Source organism: Hyperolius riggenbachi, chromosome 1 (genome assembly GCF_040937935.1).
Source record: "Hyperolius riggenbachi isolate aHypRig1 chromosome 1, aHypRig1.pri, whole genome shotgun sequence".
Lineage (NCBI taxonomy): Eukaryota > Metazoa > Chordata > Amphibia > Anura > Hyperoliidae > Hyperolius > Hyperolius riggenbachi.
This window is the reverse complement of record NC_090646.1, coordinates 529,922,273-529,938,556: the sequence shown is the minus strand read 5'-3', so window position 1 is coordinate 529,938,556 and position 16,284 is coordinate 529,922,273. Positions and strand designations below refer to the sequence as shown.

Here is a 16,284-nt window from a genome sequence, read left to right as displayed (position 1 = left end):
GCATGCTTTTTTGGCAGTTGGAAGCAGCTGTAAACAGCTATTTCCCACAATGCAGCAAGGTTCACAGACAGGAAACTGCCAGGAGTACGTACTCAGAGTTTCTTGTGGGAGGGGTTTCACCACAATATCAGTCATACAGCGCCCCTGATGGTCTGTTTGTGAAAAGGAATAGATTTCTCATGTAAAAGAGGGTATCAGCTACTGATTGGGATAAAGTTCAATTCTTGGTCGGGGTTTCTCTTTAACTGTCTATAGGCTTCTAGATTAGTTAATGTCAAATAAATCACTTAATAAATACCTGGTCAGGAGCCCAGACAGGGACCACTTCCTGTAAGTAGAGATGTCACGAACATCAAATTTTGGGTTCGCGAACGGTGAACTCGAACTAGGCAAACTGCCATAGACTTCAATGGACAGATGAAGTTTCGCTATCAAGACATATTGTGTATACGGGGCAATGATGTTATGTTATGCGGAGATGTTATGCTCACAGTAAAACCACCTAACATCCAGAGTAATCTGTATATTTTTTGGGATGTGGGAGGAAACCGGAGTGCCTGGAGAAACCCACACAGGCACAGGGTGAACATACAAACTCCTTGCATGTTGTCCTGGCTGGGATTTGAAACAGGACACAGCACTGCAAAGCGAGAGCGCTAACCACTACGCCACCGTGCTGCCCAGAAATCGAGAACATTTAAACATTCCACTTATGCCTCTCCCACCCAGTGTGGGTACTAGGGATGTTCATTCACATTCTGCGGAAATGCAATTTCTGCATTTCCGATCAATTGCATTTCCGCATCAGAATGCAGAAATACTAGTGCGGTAAGCGGATTTTCGCGGAAAAATCTTCAATTTCCGGGAAAATCTGCTTAACGATATGCGTAGTTTTAAGCTAATCAGGAGACTCAGAATGAGTAAGCCAATGTGAGAATGCAAACATTTTGGTGAACTTTTAGGCGGAAATTTTTTAGCTGGAAAATCCGCACCAGAATGTGGATAGCGGTAGCAGTAATCAGCACTGGTGGAAAGGGGATTTTACGCAGAATCAGAAATCAGCATTTCCAACCATCCGTAGTCAGAGCCGGATTAAGGCTAAATGGGGCTCTAAGCAAAGTAACGGATTTGGGCCCCCCCATCATGTCGTAATAGAATCAGAAGATGCAGCTGCACAGCAACATGCCGCACACACCGGGGCAGCTGAGCTGCTTTCCTCTGTGGGTGCACAATGCAGGGAATAGCAGCGGCAAAATGCAGAGTGAGAGATGAATGGCTGGGACATTTGCACTCAGGGGCTGGGACACCCCTGTGAAGAGGGCGCCAGACAGAGCCGGGACAAGGTCCTCCAGCACCCAAGGCTGAGACACCAAAGTGCGCCCCTCCATCCCTGCCACCCGAGCCATCAAACACTGATTGCTATTAGACTAAGAGGCGCCAAAGGGCCCACAACCTCCCCAACACCTTAATATCTAGTTATCTGGCTTGCAGTCACTGCCATGTATCCCCTTTTCTTATTTCTTTCTGCTTCAAACACAATTAGGAATGACAGCTGAATGAATTCTGCGCCCCCTACTACACTGCGCCCTGAGGCTGGAGCCTCTCCAGCCTATGCCTCGGCCCGGCCCTGGCACCAGATACCACAGCAGCAGCACTTTCCTCCTGCATCTCCAGCCTGGCAATAGCAGAAAGCTCTGGACACCGCCAAACCGGAAGCCGTTCCCCAGACAGAATTACATAACCACCCCCACCACCGAACAACCGATTTCCTCCCAAGCTAGACAGCCACCATGCAGCCTCCATCCCAGTGAATACGATAGTCCAGCAGAGAAGACAGCCGCAGCGGGGGAGAATGACAGCACCAGATGACTCACATTCACCTATTGCGATCCAAGCAATAGAGGTCCCGTCATCAGGAGCCCATCTGTCTCCTCTAGAGTGCTGCCGCTTTACTACTTACTACTACGTTACTACTACTATTACTACTTCCTACTTCCTGTCTGATCTGAGAATCAAACTAGAAAAAAAGTTGTAGCGCTTGTTTATGCAGTATCTGAGAATCAGGAAGTTCAGAGCGAGCGGCTGCACTGTAGAAGAGACAGATGGGTTTCAGATGACGGGATCTCTATCGCTTGGATCATGGATAGGTGAGTGAGCGTTTGCCATCTGCTGCTATCATTCTTGCTGCAGCTGTGGTTCTCTGTGGGAAGGTAGGGAGGAGTGGGCAGTGGCCATCCAGCCACCACTGACAGAATGGCGAGGGCTGGTTTATGTACTGATGGGGCCCCTTTAACTCTGAATGGGGCCCCAAGCAACTGCTTTTGTTGCCTGGTCGGTAATCCGGCCCTGTCCCTAGTGGATACACAGAACCTATGCCTACAGTGTTCATGCAAGAAAATCAATGGGCTGTAAAGAAGGTTCCATCTTGCACTGAAATCTGATATAACGACTGACCTTAATTTGTTCTCTCTTATTTCATCATGTATATTTATCTTAATGTTTGCACACATTAGACTTCCCATTTCTTCTGCATAACCTTGTAACATGCAGTAGCTACAACACTTAACAAACATATCTGAAAATAATAAATATAGCCTTTCCTCAATGGAACATACTGGCACTACGTTGACATTCTGACATATGCTATGTCACATAGTGATTGGCTAAGATTGCAAACTGTTTTTGGTGTGTGGTTGTCTCCTTTTGAGCAATGTTTAAGTGGTTGTTTGGCTCTTTAAAGTGTAACTGTCGGGCATAAAATCAAAAATCAATTCTTTATTTTTATCTGGTAAACAAGTAATATGGATCCTAACCAGGCAATCCAAAAGTTAAAATCTCTATTACCACTTATTTGGTACGTTGCCTCACAAAGGACGTTGCAGGGCATGCTGGGTTGTCTTTTTTTGCTTCTTTATTTCCCCTCAGACTTAACTAATGTACAGAAGCAAAAAAGGACAACCCAGCATGCCCTGCAACTTCCTTTGTGCGGCAACGTACCAAATAAGAGTCAGGTAAACTGGGGAATGATCATTTATAAACAAGAAAAGTAATAGAGATTTTAACTTTTGAATTGCCTGGTTAGTGTGAGAAAACGCGGAAAAGCTGCCGTGAGTACTCAGAGCAAGGCGGCTGATTCCGTGTCCAACGCGGCAGGTTGCGTGCGTGGGTCTGCATCCACTGGCATGACGGAGCGCGAGGAAACCGCCGCATGTTTTGTGAACAGGGCGGCGGATTCCGCGTCAGACGTGGATGTTGGCACGCATAGGCATAGTTCTGACAGTACTGCTGAACGCGGAAGAACCGCCGCATGCTTGGACAGCGGTGCGGCTGGTTCCGCATCCAACACAGCAGAAACAGTACAACACATGCCTGGTGTGGCTGGGACTGATAGTCCACACAGGTTCAGGAGGACGCGCGCGGAAAGGCAGAGCCTTTATGACAGTCAGAAGGGCGTCAGCTGACCAAGCCGGTCAGCTGACAATTCCAGCAGTTTTCATTGGTCCAGCACTTAGGGGTGGCGCTGAAGAGCGCTGGGGTATATATACTGGGTGCTGGTCATTTGTCTGGTGTCTGGCATTGCAATCACTACGTGGTAGCACTCAGACCTTCTGTCTGTATCTGTGATATTATCTAGATCAGTTTCCAAAGTGTTGATGACCAAGGAGCTCACACCTTAGTCTAGGAATTCTGTTACCATCTGTATTAATATCTAGACCAGTTCCGGGGTGTTGATGATCTAGGAGCTCACACCCAAGTCTAGGCATTGTTTATTATTTGTTATGACCTTCCGCTTTCCTGACCAATCTTCTGATCTCTGATTAGGTACTTCGCTATATCTGATACTCTGTTGCCAAACTCTGCTTGTCTTAGGATTCCGCTTCTGTCTCCTGTCTCTGTACTTTATCTGTCTGTGTGTTAACGACCTGGCCTGTCCGACCTCGAGAACTATCTTCCCTGTTGAGAGATAGTTCCCAGTCCTGTCAGTGGCACTTCACCTTTGCTGTCACTCACTCTCTGATCCTTCCCACTCTCAGCCTGGCTCCGCCCCTTGGGGAGCATCAGACCAGTGGAAGGAACCTGTTCTCTAAGCAGTATCTCGTACTGCCTAGCACCCTCTACGCGGGTGCTCTCCTCAAAGTATACGGTTGCACCAAACACTCATATTACTCAGGTGTCCAGAGGTTAGAGATATATTTGATTATCGGTGATACTGCAGATCATCAATAATCGGGTATATATCTGCATTCTCGGTGATACTGGAGATCACCGGTAATCAGATCCTCTCTGTGTTACACCGATCGTTACAGTTAGCATTCGTATTACTTATTTACCAGAAAAAAAATAAATAATTGATTTTTGATGTTATGCCCGACAGTTACACTTTAATATACAGTGCTGCATATTATGCTGATGCTTTAAAAGGAGTTGATAATATAGTAATTATAATTATTATTATTTTTATTTATAGAGCACCTATTTTTATTTATAGATTACAACATGCAAAACATACAACAATGAGGAACATAGAAACATAAGCAGGTCACACATACTGTACTATCAGGACAACTAGTGAGTAGTGACACAAATACCGATACATACAATAATTATACTGTAATAATCAAACATACTCTTGACTCGTGTTAATTAAAAGAACTAAAATCTATTTCTTGCACAGTCTACCAATGGTGTTTTTGTCCAATAAAAGGGCAAACAGAGTACTCAACCAACCATAAAGGATTTGGTATGATGTAACATCAATGTATCAGGGCATCCACATCTCCAGAGAGAGAGGGGGACACAGAAATCACCTTTGCCCTCAAGTCTCTTAATGGTGCTATGGCTTATTTTGTCTCACATACCCTCTAACAAGGCCAATGTTTGACAAGTGATTGTGTTGAATTGATGTGATGGACTGTAGGGTAAGAAAACAATCAGTCTCTTTTCACCAAGATTGTCATTGACCACCTGGATAAAAACCTGCTTAATACTGAACCTGAAACTAAAATAGATAAGCAAATTCATTGACATAATGGTATCTTAAACATCAACGCCCCAATGTAACAGAAAGATACATTTTCGCTTAGGCCCCGTTTACACTTAAAGAGAACCTGTACTGAAAATAAAAAGTCAAAATAACCATATACAGGTCATACTTACCTCCTGTGTAGTCTACAACTCAATCTCTTTCTCCTCTCCTGCGTCCCATGTGTCCACTGTGATCAATGGATTTCTCTGTCCTACATTTTAAAAATGACCATTACCCCATAACAGCTTCCTGGTCAGCAGCACACTGTTAAACTGAAATATCACCCACTTGAGCCATAGAGATACATGGATATTACCTTGCAAATTCAGTTGTAACTGCTGCTGATATATAACTGACAGCAACTGGGATATTTCAGTTCTGACAAAATATTGTCAGAACTGGAAGGGATCATTGTCAGAAGAAAATGGTGAGCTTCTGAGGGGAACTCACGGTGAGGTTAGTATATGATATTAATTTGCAGCTACGTCATGTGTTTATTTTAAATAATTTTCCTTGCTTCAGGTTCCCTTTAGGGCTCGTTTCCACTAGGAGGTGTGCTGAAATACATGCACGCCAATGGAACAGTTTCCACTGCGTGCATGGTGTGCGGAGCGGTGCGGTGCGATCCGATAATCTGCAGCATGCTGCAGATTTTCGCACGGCCGCATCCGCCCGCAGCCGTCTCTCATCTCCTCAATACACTTCCGCATCGGAGATGTGGAAGTGATGCGGCCGGCGGCGGAAGTGATGCGATGCGGCATCACTTCGCAAATGAAAACTCGCCCTTAATCAGTTGCTCTCAGTTATAACTGAAAGAAAACTGATTTTCAAAGTAATGCTCATGTTTTCCTATGGCACCTTTCACACTTAACGTGTTTTAGCTGAAATCTTTTACACAATGCAATGCTATGGAAAAAATGCGTACCAACGCATACTAACGCACAGCAACTGATTAAGTGTAAATGGGCCCTAAGTCTACTTTCACTGTCTGATAGATAGACAAAGTGAAAGTTTCTCAATTCAGCATCAGCCTCGCTTACACTTTCTTTACTGATGGTAGGGAGCAGAAGACATATACACATTATCATTCCAGTACTATGGTAAAAAGGTAAATACTCACTGCTTTCTGTGCTTCCTGTCTTGTTTTCTTTTCCGTTTTGGACTTGATGAGCTACAAAAAAGGAACATTTTGTTATCTGAAATTGCTGCAATTGCCACAATAAAGCTTTTAGAAATGTCTTACTGCTCTTAGGGCCCGTTCACACTGCACGCGTTTCCAGCCGCGTTTTGGAAACGCGTGCAGGTGGCCAAAACGCACGACATCAGACAGTGCATAGAGTGCAATGTCTGATGTTCACACTGCATGCGTTCCGGACCTGTGCGGTCCGGGAACGCATGCTGCACGCAGATTTTGCAAAAACGCGTGGCTGTCCCATTCACTTTTCAGTGATGAGATCAGCCACGCAACGCACACAAACGCGGATGGCCATGCGTTCGTACGCGTTACGGTCCGCACGCGTTCCGCACGCATAGCCATCCGCATTTCTGATCTGAACGGGCCCTTAGGGTCTTTCACACTGTGCACATTGTGATACTATCACAATGCAATGATACTGAATAGTCGCATTGTGCAGTACGACTATAGTGTGAAGCATACAGTACCAAGGAAAGTATGTCTCACTGCCACTGTAAACATGCACGTTGTCTGGTAAATGCATAGCATGTTCTGTGTTACCCCACCGGACCCGCCGCACCCCACCCAATGTGAACGACCTATCTGCATATTCTGTAGTACTTGTCCAAGCCCTATCCAATAGAGCCATATCAATCTCTGCCATGCACTGCCATGCATTGATAAGGACAAGAAAGTCCAAAACAGGCTTTCTGCATGTTGGGTTGGTGTGGCTCTGTAAAAGTTATAGGCTGTAGGCTTGCTATAGACCAGCAGTTCTGGATGTAAGCCTTAGGTACTTTGCATATTCAGTAGTGGTGCATTGTGGGAAACTACAGTTGCTCACTTAAAAATGAATTACCGCAAATACAATTTGTTTTAAGGAGGGACATTTTACTAAGCATTGTTTTTTTAGTAGGAGGGCTTTTTGGTCTAATTTAGCCCCCTATACTTTCCTAGTGGTCCTGGGTCACCATTAGCTATGTGGGAATTCTCCAGGATAGGAACTGAGAGAAATTCTCATCCACTGGGATGCTGGCAACAAAAAGAAAAATAAATAAATAAATGATGTCCTGTACTATTCAAAACTAAATTCCTAATATTTCATGGAGTTTGGCTTTCAGCATTGTGCCTATTTGGGGGAAATCTGTGATACTGAGAAGCTACAGAGCTGCTAATCGTGCAGGACAAGCCTGTGTCATCCAATTAAGGCCAGCAGTGATATGGTTATACTGCTGGTAAACCACAAATGGTCTGCAGATGTTAACATTACTTGGCTTTTCATGCTACTTGCAACCGCATCCATACTAGCAAAATGTATCTACTCAGAAGGAAGTCTTTTATAGCTATGGAAATTATCATTACACAGTAATTTAGAATGCCTAGAATAATTCCTGCATTGCATTTTTTAATATGGAAAAAGATGTGCTTAATAGTGTGTAGAAGTTTTTCCGCTTACATTCGCTGATTGTTCATTCAACCACAGGTCTGAGTTGTAAAAGTGTTTGCATAAGCAATTCATGATATTGCGGTAGTAATGTATTGTCTATCAAAACTCCCCAACCAGCCTCTGGCAACTGCCAAAACTATACACAAAATTTAATAAATATACTGAAATACAATGTGTCAAAAAAGGTTTTACCATTTACATAGCAGCAACACTATTATTAGACCAAGTGGTATTAACCACTTGAGGACCGCCCCCAGCCGATGGGCGGCGGCAAAGTCCGGGCCCAAACGACCGCAATACGCCCATCGGCGGGGGCGGCTGCGGGAGTGGCTATGCGGCGATCGCGTCATTTGTGACGCAATCAGCCGCCGGGGACTGGCTCCGCCCACCGTTCGCTGTAACCCGCCGGCCGTTCGGAAGCGCCGGCGGGTTACTAGCACCCGGATCGCCGCTACATGCATGTATAATAGGCTTTGTAATGTATACAAAGCCTATTATACTGGCTGCCTCCTGCCCTGGTGGTCCCAGTGTCCGAGGGACCACCAGGGCAGGCTGCAGCCACCCTAGTCTGCACCCAAGCACACTGATTTCCCCCCCCCTGCCCCCTGATCGCCCACAGCACCCCTCAGACCCCCCCCTGCCCACCCCCCAGACCACTGTTTGCACCCAGTCACCCCCCTAATCACCCATCAATCACTCCCTGTCACTATCTGTCAACGCTATATTTTTTTTTAGTCCCTAATCTGCCCCTACTCCCTCCTGATCACCCCCCACCCCTCAGATTCTCCCCAGACCCCCCCCCCCCGATCCCCCCTCCCCGTGTACTGTATGCTTCTATCCCCTCTGATCACCTGTCAATCACCTGTCAATCACCCGTCAATCACCCGTCAATCACCCCCTGTCACTGCTACCCATCAATCAGCCCCTAACCTGCCCCTTGCGGGCAATCTGATCACCCACCCACACCAATAGATCGCCCGCAGATCCGACATCAGATCACCTCCCAAGTGCAGTGTTTACATCTCTTCTCTCCTCTAAACACCCACTAATTACCCATCAATCACCCATCAATCACCCCCTATCACCACCTGTCACTGTTACCCATCAGATTAGACCCTAATCTGCCCCTTGCGGGTACCCAATCACCCGCCCACACGCTCAGATTGCCCTTAGACCCCCCCTTATCAATTCGCCAGTGCAATATTTACATCTGTTATTCCCTGTAATAACCCACAGATCACCTGTCAATCACCTATCAATCACCCCCTGTCACTGCCACCCATCAATCACCCCTGTCACTGCCACCCATCAATCAGCCCCTAACCTGCCCCTTGCGGGCAATCTGATCACCCACCCACACCAATAGATCACCCGCAGATCCGACATCAGATCACCTCCCAAGTGCAGTGTTTACATCTCTTCTCTCCTCTAAACACCCACTAATTACCCATCAATCACCCCCTATCACCACCTGTCACTGTTACCCATCAGATTAGACCCTAATCTGCCCCTTGCGGGCACCCAATCACCCGCCCACACGCTCAGATTGCCCTCAGACCCCCCCTTATCAATTCGCCAGTGCAATATTTACATCTGTTATTCCCTGTAATAACCCACCGATCACCTGTCAATCATCTATCAATCACCCCCTGTCACTGCCACCCATCAATCACCCCCTGTCACTGCCACCCATCAATCAGCCCCTAACCTGCCCCTTGCGGGCAATCTGATCACCCACCCACACCAATAGATCGTCCGCAGATCCGACATCCGATCACCTCCCAAGTGCAGTGTTTACATCTCTTCTCTCCTCTAAACACCCACTAATTACCCATCAATCACTCTCTATCACCACCTGTCACTGTTACCCATCAGATTAGACCCTAATCTGCCCCTTGCGGGCACCCAATCACCCGCCCACACCTCAGAACGCCCTCAGACCCCAGCCCATCTATTTCCCCCCTCTAATCACACCTTGAGACACCCATCAATCACCTCCTGTCACCCCCTAGCACACCTACCCATCAGATCAGGCCCTAATTTTCCCCGTGTGGGCTCCTGATCACTCGGCCAAACCCTCAGATCCCCCTCAGACCCCCTTCCGATCACCTCCCCAGTGCATTGATTGCATCTATTTTCCCCTCTAACCGCCCCCTGAGACACCCATCAATCACCTCCTGTCACTCCCCTAGCACTCCTATCCATCAGATCAGGCCCAAAACAACCTGTCATCTAAGAGACCACCCTGCTTATGACCGGTTCCACAAAATTTGCCCCCTCATAGACCACCTGTCATCAAAATTTGCAGATGCTTATACCCCTGAACAGTCATTTTGAGAAATTTGGTTTCCAGACTACTCACAGTTTTGGGCCCGTAAAATGCCAGGGCAGTATAGGAACCCCACAAGTGACCCCATTTTAGAAAGAAGACACCCCAAGGTATTCTGTTAGGTGTATGATGAGTTCATAGAAGATTTTATTTTTTGTCAAAAGTTAGCGGAAATTGGATTTTTATTGTTTTTTTCACAAAGTGTCATTTTTCACTAACTTGTGACAAAAAATAAAATCTTCTATGAACTCACCATACCCCTAACGGAATACCTTGGGGTGTCTTCTTTCTAAAATGGAGTCACTTGTGGGGTTCCTATACTGCCCTGGCATTTTAGGGGCCCTAAACCGTGAGGAGTAGTGTAGAAAACAAATGCCTCAAAATGACCTGTGAATAGGACGTTGGGCCCCTTAGCGCACCTAGGCTGCAAAAAAGTGTCACACATGTGGTATCGCCATACTCAGGAGAAGTAGTATAATGTGTTTTGTGGTGTATTTTTACACATACCCATGCTGGGTGGGAGAAATCTCTCTGTAAATGGACAATTGTGTGTAAAAAAAATCTAAAATGTGTCATTTACAGAGATATTTCTCCCACCCAGCATGGTTATATGTAAAAATACACCACAAAACACATTATACTACTTCTTCTGAGTACGGCGATACCACATGTGTGGCACTTTTTTGCACCCTAAGTGCGCTAAGGGGCCCAAAATCCAATGAGTACCTTTAAGATTTCACAGGTCATTTTGCAACATTTGGTTTCAAGACTACTCCTCACGGTTTAGGGCCCCTAAAATGCCAGGGCAGTATAGGAACCCCACAAATAACCCCATTTTATAAAGAAGACACCCCAAGGTATTCCGTTAGGAGTATGGTGAGTTCATAGAAGATTTTATTTTTTGTCACAAGTTAGCGGAAATTGATATGTATTGTTTTTTTTTTCACAAAGTGTCATTTTCCGCTAACTTGTGACAAAAAAAAAAATCTTCTATGAACTCACCATACTCCTAACAGAATACCTTGGGGTGTCTTCTTTCTAAAATGGGGTCACTTGTGGGGTTCCTTTACTGCCCTGGCATTTTAGGGGCCCTAAACCGTGAGCAGTAGTCTAGAATCCAAATGTCTCAAAATGACCTGTGAATAGGACGTTAGGCCCCTTAATGCACCTAGGTTGCAAAAAAGTGTCACACATGTGGTATTGCCGTACTCAGAAGAAGTAGTATATTGTGTTTTGGGGTGTATTTTTACACATACCCATGCTGGGTGGGAGAAATCTCTCTGTAAATGGACAATTGTGTGTAAAAAAAAATCAAACAATTGTCATTTACAGAGATATTTCTCCCACCCAGCATGGGTATGTGTAAAAATACACCCCAAAACACATTATACTACTTCTCCTGAGTACGGCGGTACCACATGTGTGGCACTTTTTTGCACCCTAAGTGCGCTAAGGGGCCCAAAATCCAATGAGTACCTTTAAGATTTCACAGGTCATTTTGCAACATTTGGTTTCAAGACTACTCCTCACGGTTTAGGGCCCCTAAAATGCCAGGGCAGTATAGGAACCCCACAAATAACCCCATTTTATAAAGAAGACACCCCAAGGTATTCCGTTAGGAGTATGGTGAGTTCATAGAAGATTTTATTTTTTGTCACAAGTTAGCGGAAATTGATATGTATTGTTTTTTTTTTCACAAAGTGTCATTTTCCGCTAACTTGTGACAAAAAAAAAATCTTCTATGAACTCACCATACTCCTAACAGAATACCTTGGGGTGTCTTCTTTCTAAAATGGGGTCACTTGTGGGGTTCCTTTACTGCCCTGGCATTTTAGGGGCCCTAAACCGTGAGCAGTAGTCTAGAATCCAAATGTCTCAAAATGACCTGTGAATAGGACGTTAGGCCCCTTAATGCACCTAGGTTGCAAAAAAGTGTCACACATGTGGTATTGCCGTACTCAGAAGAAGTAGTATATTGTGTTTTGGGGTGTATTTTTACACATACCCATGCTGGGTGGGAGAAATCTCTCTGTAAATGGACAATTGTGTGTAAAAAAAAATCAAACAATTGTCATTTACAGAGATATTTCTCCCACCCAGCATGGGTATGTGTAAAAATACACCCCAAAACACATTATACTACTTCTCCTGAGTACGGCGGTACCACATGTGTGGCACTTTTTTGCACCCTAAGTGCGCTAAGGGGCCCAAAATCCAATGAGTACCTTTAAGATTTCACAGGTCATTTTGCAACATTTGGTTTCAAGACTACTCCTCACGGTTTAGGGCCCCTAAAATGCCAGGGCAGTATAGGAACCCCACAAATAACCCCATTTTATAAAGAAGACACCCCAAGGTATTCCGTTAGGAGTATGGTGAGTTCATAGAAGATTTTATTTTTTGTCACAAGTTAGCGGAAAATGAAAAAAAGTGTCACACATGTGGTATCGCCATACTCAGGAGAAGTAGTATAATGTGTTTTGTGGTGTATTTTTACACATACCCATGCTGGGTGGGAGAAATCTCTCTGTAAATGGACAATTGTGTGTAAAAAAAATCTAAAATGTGTCATTTACAGAGATATTTCTCCCACCCAGCATGGGTATGTGTAAAAATACACCCCAAAACACATTATACTATTTCTCCTGAGTACGGCAATACCACATGTGTGGCACTTTTTTGCAGCCTAACTGCGCTAAGGGGCCCAAAGTCCAATGAGCATCTTTAGGCTTTACAGGGGTGCTTACAATTAGGCACCCCCCAAAATGCCAGGACAGTGAACACACCCCACAAATGACCCCATTTTGGAAAGTAGACACTTCAAGGTATTCAGAGAGGAGCATAGTGAGTCCGTGGCAGGTTTAATTTTTTTTTGTCGCAAGTTAGAAGAAATGGAAACTTTTTTTTTTTGTTGTCACAAAGTGTCATTTTCCGCTAACTTGTGACAAAAAATAAAATCTTCTATGAACTCACCATGCCTCTCACTGAATACTTTGGGATGTCTTCTTTCCAAAATGGGGTCATTTGGGGGGTATTTATACTATCCTGGAGTTTTAGCCCCTCATGAAACCTGACAGGTGCGCAGAAAAGTCAGAGATGCTTGAAAATGGGAAAATTCACTTTTGGCACCATAGATTGTAAACGCTATAACTTTTACCCAATCCAATAAATATACACTGAATGTTTTTTTTTTATCAAAGACATGTAGCAGAATAACTTTCGCGCTCAAATGTATAGGAAATTTTACTTTATTTGAAAAATGTCAGCACAGCAAGTTAAAAAAGTCATTTTTTTTGCCAAAATTCATGTCTTTTTTGATGAATATAATAAAAACTAAAACTTGCAGCAGCAATCAAATAGCAGCAAAAGAAAGCTGTATTAGTGACAAGAAAAGGAGGTAAAATTCCTTTAGGTGGTAGGTTGTATGACCGAGCAATAAACCGTGAAAGCTGCAGTGGTCTGAATGGAGAAAAAGGCTCTGGTCCTTAAGGGGCGAAAAGACTGTGGTCCTTAAGTGGTTAATTAGGCTTTCAAGTGGTATTAATTATGATCAGAAAATTGGATTTCCGCAGAAATCAGATTTACCGCAATTCAGTAATTTTAGGCTAATCACAGTCCTTGGAAGCATTCAACCAATTAGAGAATGCAAAATTTTTAACATGGAAATTGGAATGCTGCGGTATTTATGGGCCAATCAAGACTCCGATACTACAGAGTATTTTCAAGTCTTCTGATTGGCACAAAATTTCAGAGGTTTTCTGATTTTCACGGTAAATCACTGCATTCTCTGATTGTTCTACTACTACTGACTATTTCCGAGATACTCGGTAGTAGTGGGCCGTGGTTTTCTGATTTTCGTGGTAAATCTCATACTACCGAGTACTACCGTGTGACCATATTGTGTTATCGGTGATCTCAATGTGTCGCAAAAATAAATTCAAAAAGTGTAACAGAAATTCAAGCCGATACCCCTTTGCTGGTCAACCTGTAGTGTTACAGTGTCACATTAACATCCGTGTGACCATACTGTGTTATCAGAGATCTCAGTGTGTCACAAAATAAATTAAGTGTCACAGAAATTGGTGACAATTCTCCTTTGCTGCAGTGGTCACTGCCTGCTGTGTGATCAATGTCACACCAACATCCATGTGTGTTATTATTTGTGACCTCAGTGTGTAAAAAAAACAACAACTATTATTAGATTTGTGACAGTACCTCTGTGCTGGTGTCACTCACTATGTGACAGGCAGAGGCAGGCCAAAGCTTACAGATACTAGGGGACATAGTGGTGCATCATCCCTTGGCTATGGCATATGTAATCTTCTCCAGAAGAAACAGTTTACTTCCCAGAATGCAGATAAGGTGGTTGACTAGGTCACTCAGCATTCCACCTCTCCTACCTCTTTTCCCAAACCCTCTTATCCTCCACTACTGTGGTCAATCACAACACCATTGCCACCAACCCAGCCCTCCAGGTGAATTGGATTGCTCAGACAAGCTATTTCCTCAGGCATTGACAGACCTAAATCATGACAGGCCAGTGTTCTTGCCATCTGATGAAGGAGGAGAGGAGGAAGACAGAAACGCAGAATTCAGTACCCAGATCACCACAAGGTATTATGTCCCTGCTGCTGTGACCTACTGTGAGTTGGAAAGTGTAAGTGATGGGGGTGATGATGATGTGGTGTGTGATGTGGTGATGTAACGTGTGTGCCCACAAGAGAATAACAGGAGGAGGAGAGTTCAGAGGGAGAAACAGAGCCTTGGAGAGGGAGGAAAAGGTTAGTAAGCAGGGTGAGGTTGCAGGGGACAGGAGGAAAGCAGCAGCGTGTGACATCACCTGGGGTCAGCCAGACATTGTGCCCAGTCACTTCTAGTGGTACTAGACCAGCTCAACAAGGATCATTAGTATGGAAATACTTCTGTGTGCCGCTGACAGTTCAAAAGCCATCTGAATCTCATATTGCCAGTGAATAAGGACTTGTTTTCAATGCAATGCATAGTCGCGCGGCACTGCATTGCGCATCCCTCCCGGGGGGAGGAGCTTGTGATCCCATCCATTATACTGAGTGGGATCACGCGCACAATCGCCCCAAAATGCAGACAACCATGCGCTGCGGTTCAGTGGTGAATCACAACGCATCTATGGAAACAGCAGACAGTGCAGTCTATGCACTGTCCCTGCAATTGCGTTTCCATAAGTGTGGCTGAAAGCGCGATATATGGAAACGAGCCCTTAGTCATAGAAAGACCAGCACGCATGTAGGAACAACTTCACTGAGAAGCACTCAAAGAGCAAGCCAGCCTCCTAGTGTCCCACTTTCCGCCTCCTCCTCTCCCTCATTCCCAGTTGTCCTCCGCTCCACCTTCCAACCTGCCCACTTCATGGTCATCACCACAGAGTCAACATTACATCCCACAGATGTTGGAGGGAAAAAAATGTTGTTGCCTAGTAACCTCCTTGCTAAACGTCTGACTGCAGGCTCAGAACTGCTAGCCCACCAGCTTTTACTATACCAGATAGATGAATCTTAGGTCTTTAAAAAATGTGTAAGCATCGCAGCACTGCAGTGGAGGCCACCGGGAAGAAGATGTTTTTCACAGATGGGCATTGCAGGTCTGTTCCGGCATGTGTAGCAGCAGGTCACCCAATCTCTGGCACACAGTGTTAGATACAAGGTCCATCTGACCACAGACACCTAGGGGTAGATTCACTATAACAAATAGTTACATAAAATAAAAACTTATCAGAGTTAATATGGATTATCAGAATTAACGTGCCTTATCAGAGTTAGCATGCCTTATCAGAGTTAATGTGCCTTATCAGAGTTAACACATGCCTTATCAGATGAAATGTGCCTTATTAGATTAGCATAGTGAGTGCTACGAACTTATGCCTGCTAATTGGCAATGATGAGAGTTCCACTCGTCCTGCCCTGAGCCCCTGCGGGTCCAATCACTTTAAGGGTACGTTTCCACTAACGCGAATTTGCATGCGTTTGCCGCATGCGAATTCGCATAGCCAATACAAGTGCATGGGACTGTTTCCACTTGTCAGGATTCCTTTGCGTTTTTCTGTGCAGAAAAAATCTGCACGGCAGAGCCATCAGAATTCGCATACAGCATGCAGCTATGCGATTCGCATACAATGTATTTAATAGGGAATTTCGCATACGGTTTTGGTATGCGAATTTTCATGCAAATTCGCATACAATTTCGCATGGAATCAATGGAAAAGCACACAGGCACTGCCATGGTTTAATTCGCCTACATCATCATCCATGCGAAATCGCATGCGAATTCGCATA

General features: G+C 44.8%; 1 protein-coding gene across 1 annotated transcript in view; it reads right to left on the bottom strand.

Annotated features, from left to right (window-relative positions):
• The window catches only part of SRRM4 (serine/arginine repetitive matrix 4), a 272,219-nt gene that overhangs the window by 74,984 nt on the left and 180,951 nt on the right, over positions 1 to 16,284 (bottom strand). The window contains exon 6 of the mRNA XM_068246294.1: positions 6,147 to 6,197. Coding sequence (XP_068102395.1) covers positions 6,147 to 6,197 — 51 coding nt within the window. The remainder of the gene's footprint in view (positions 1 to 6,146; positions 6,198 to 16,284) is intronic.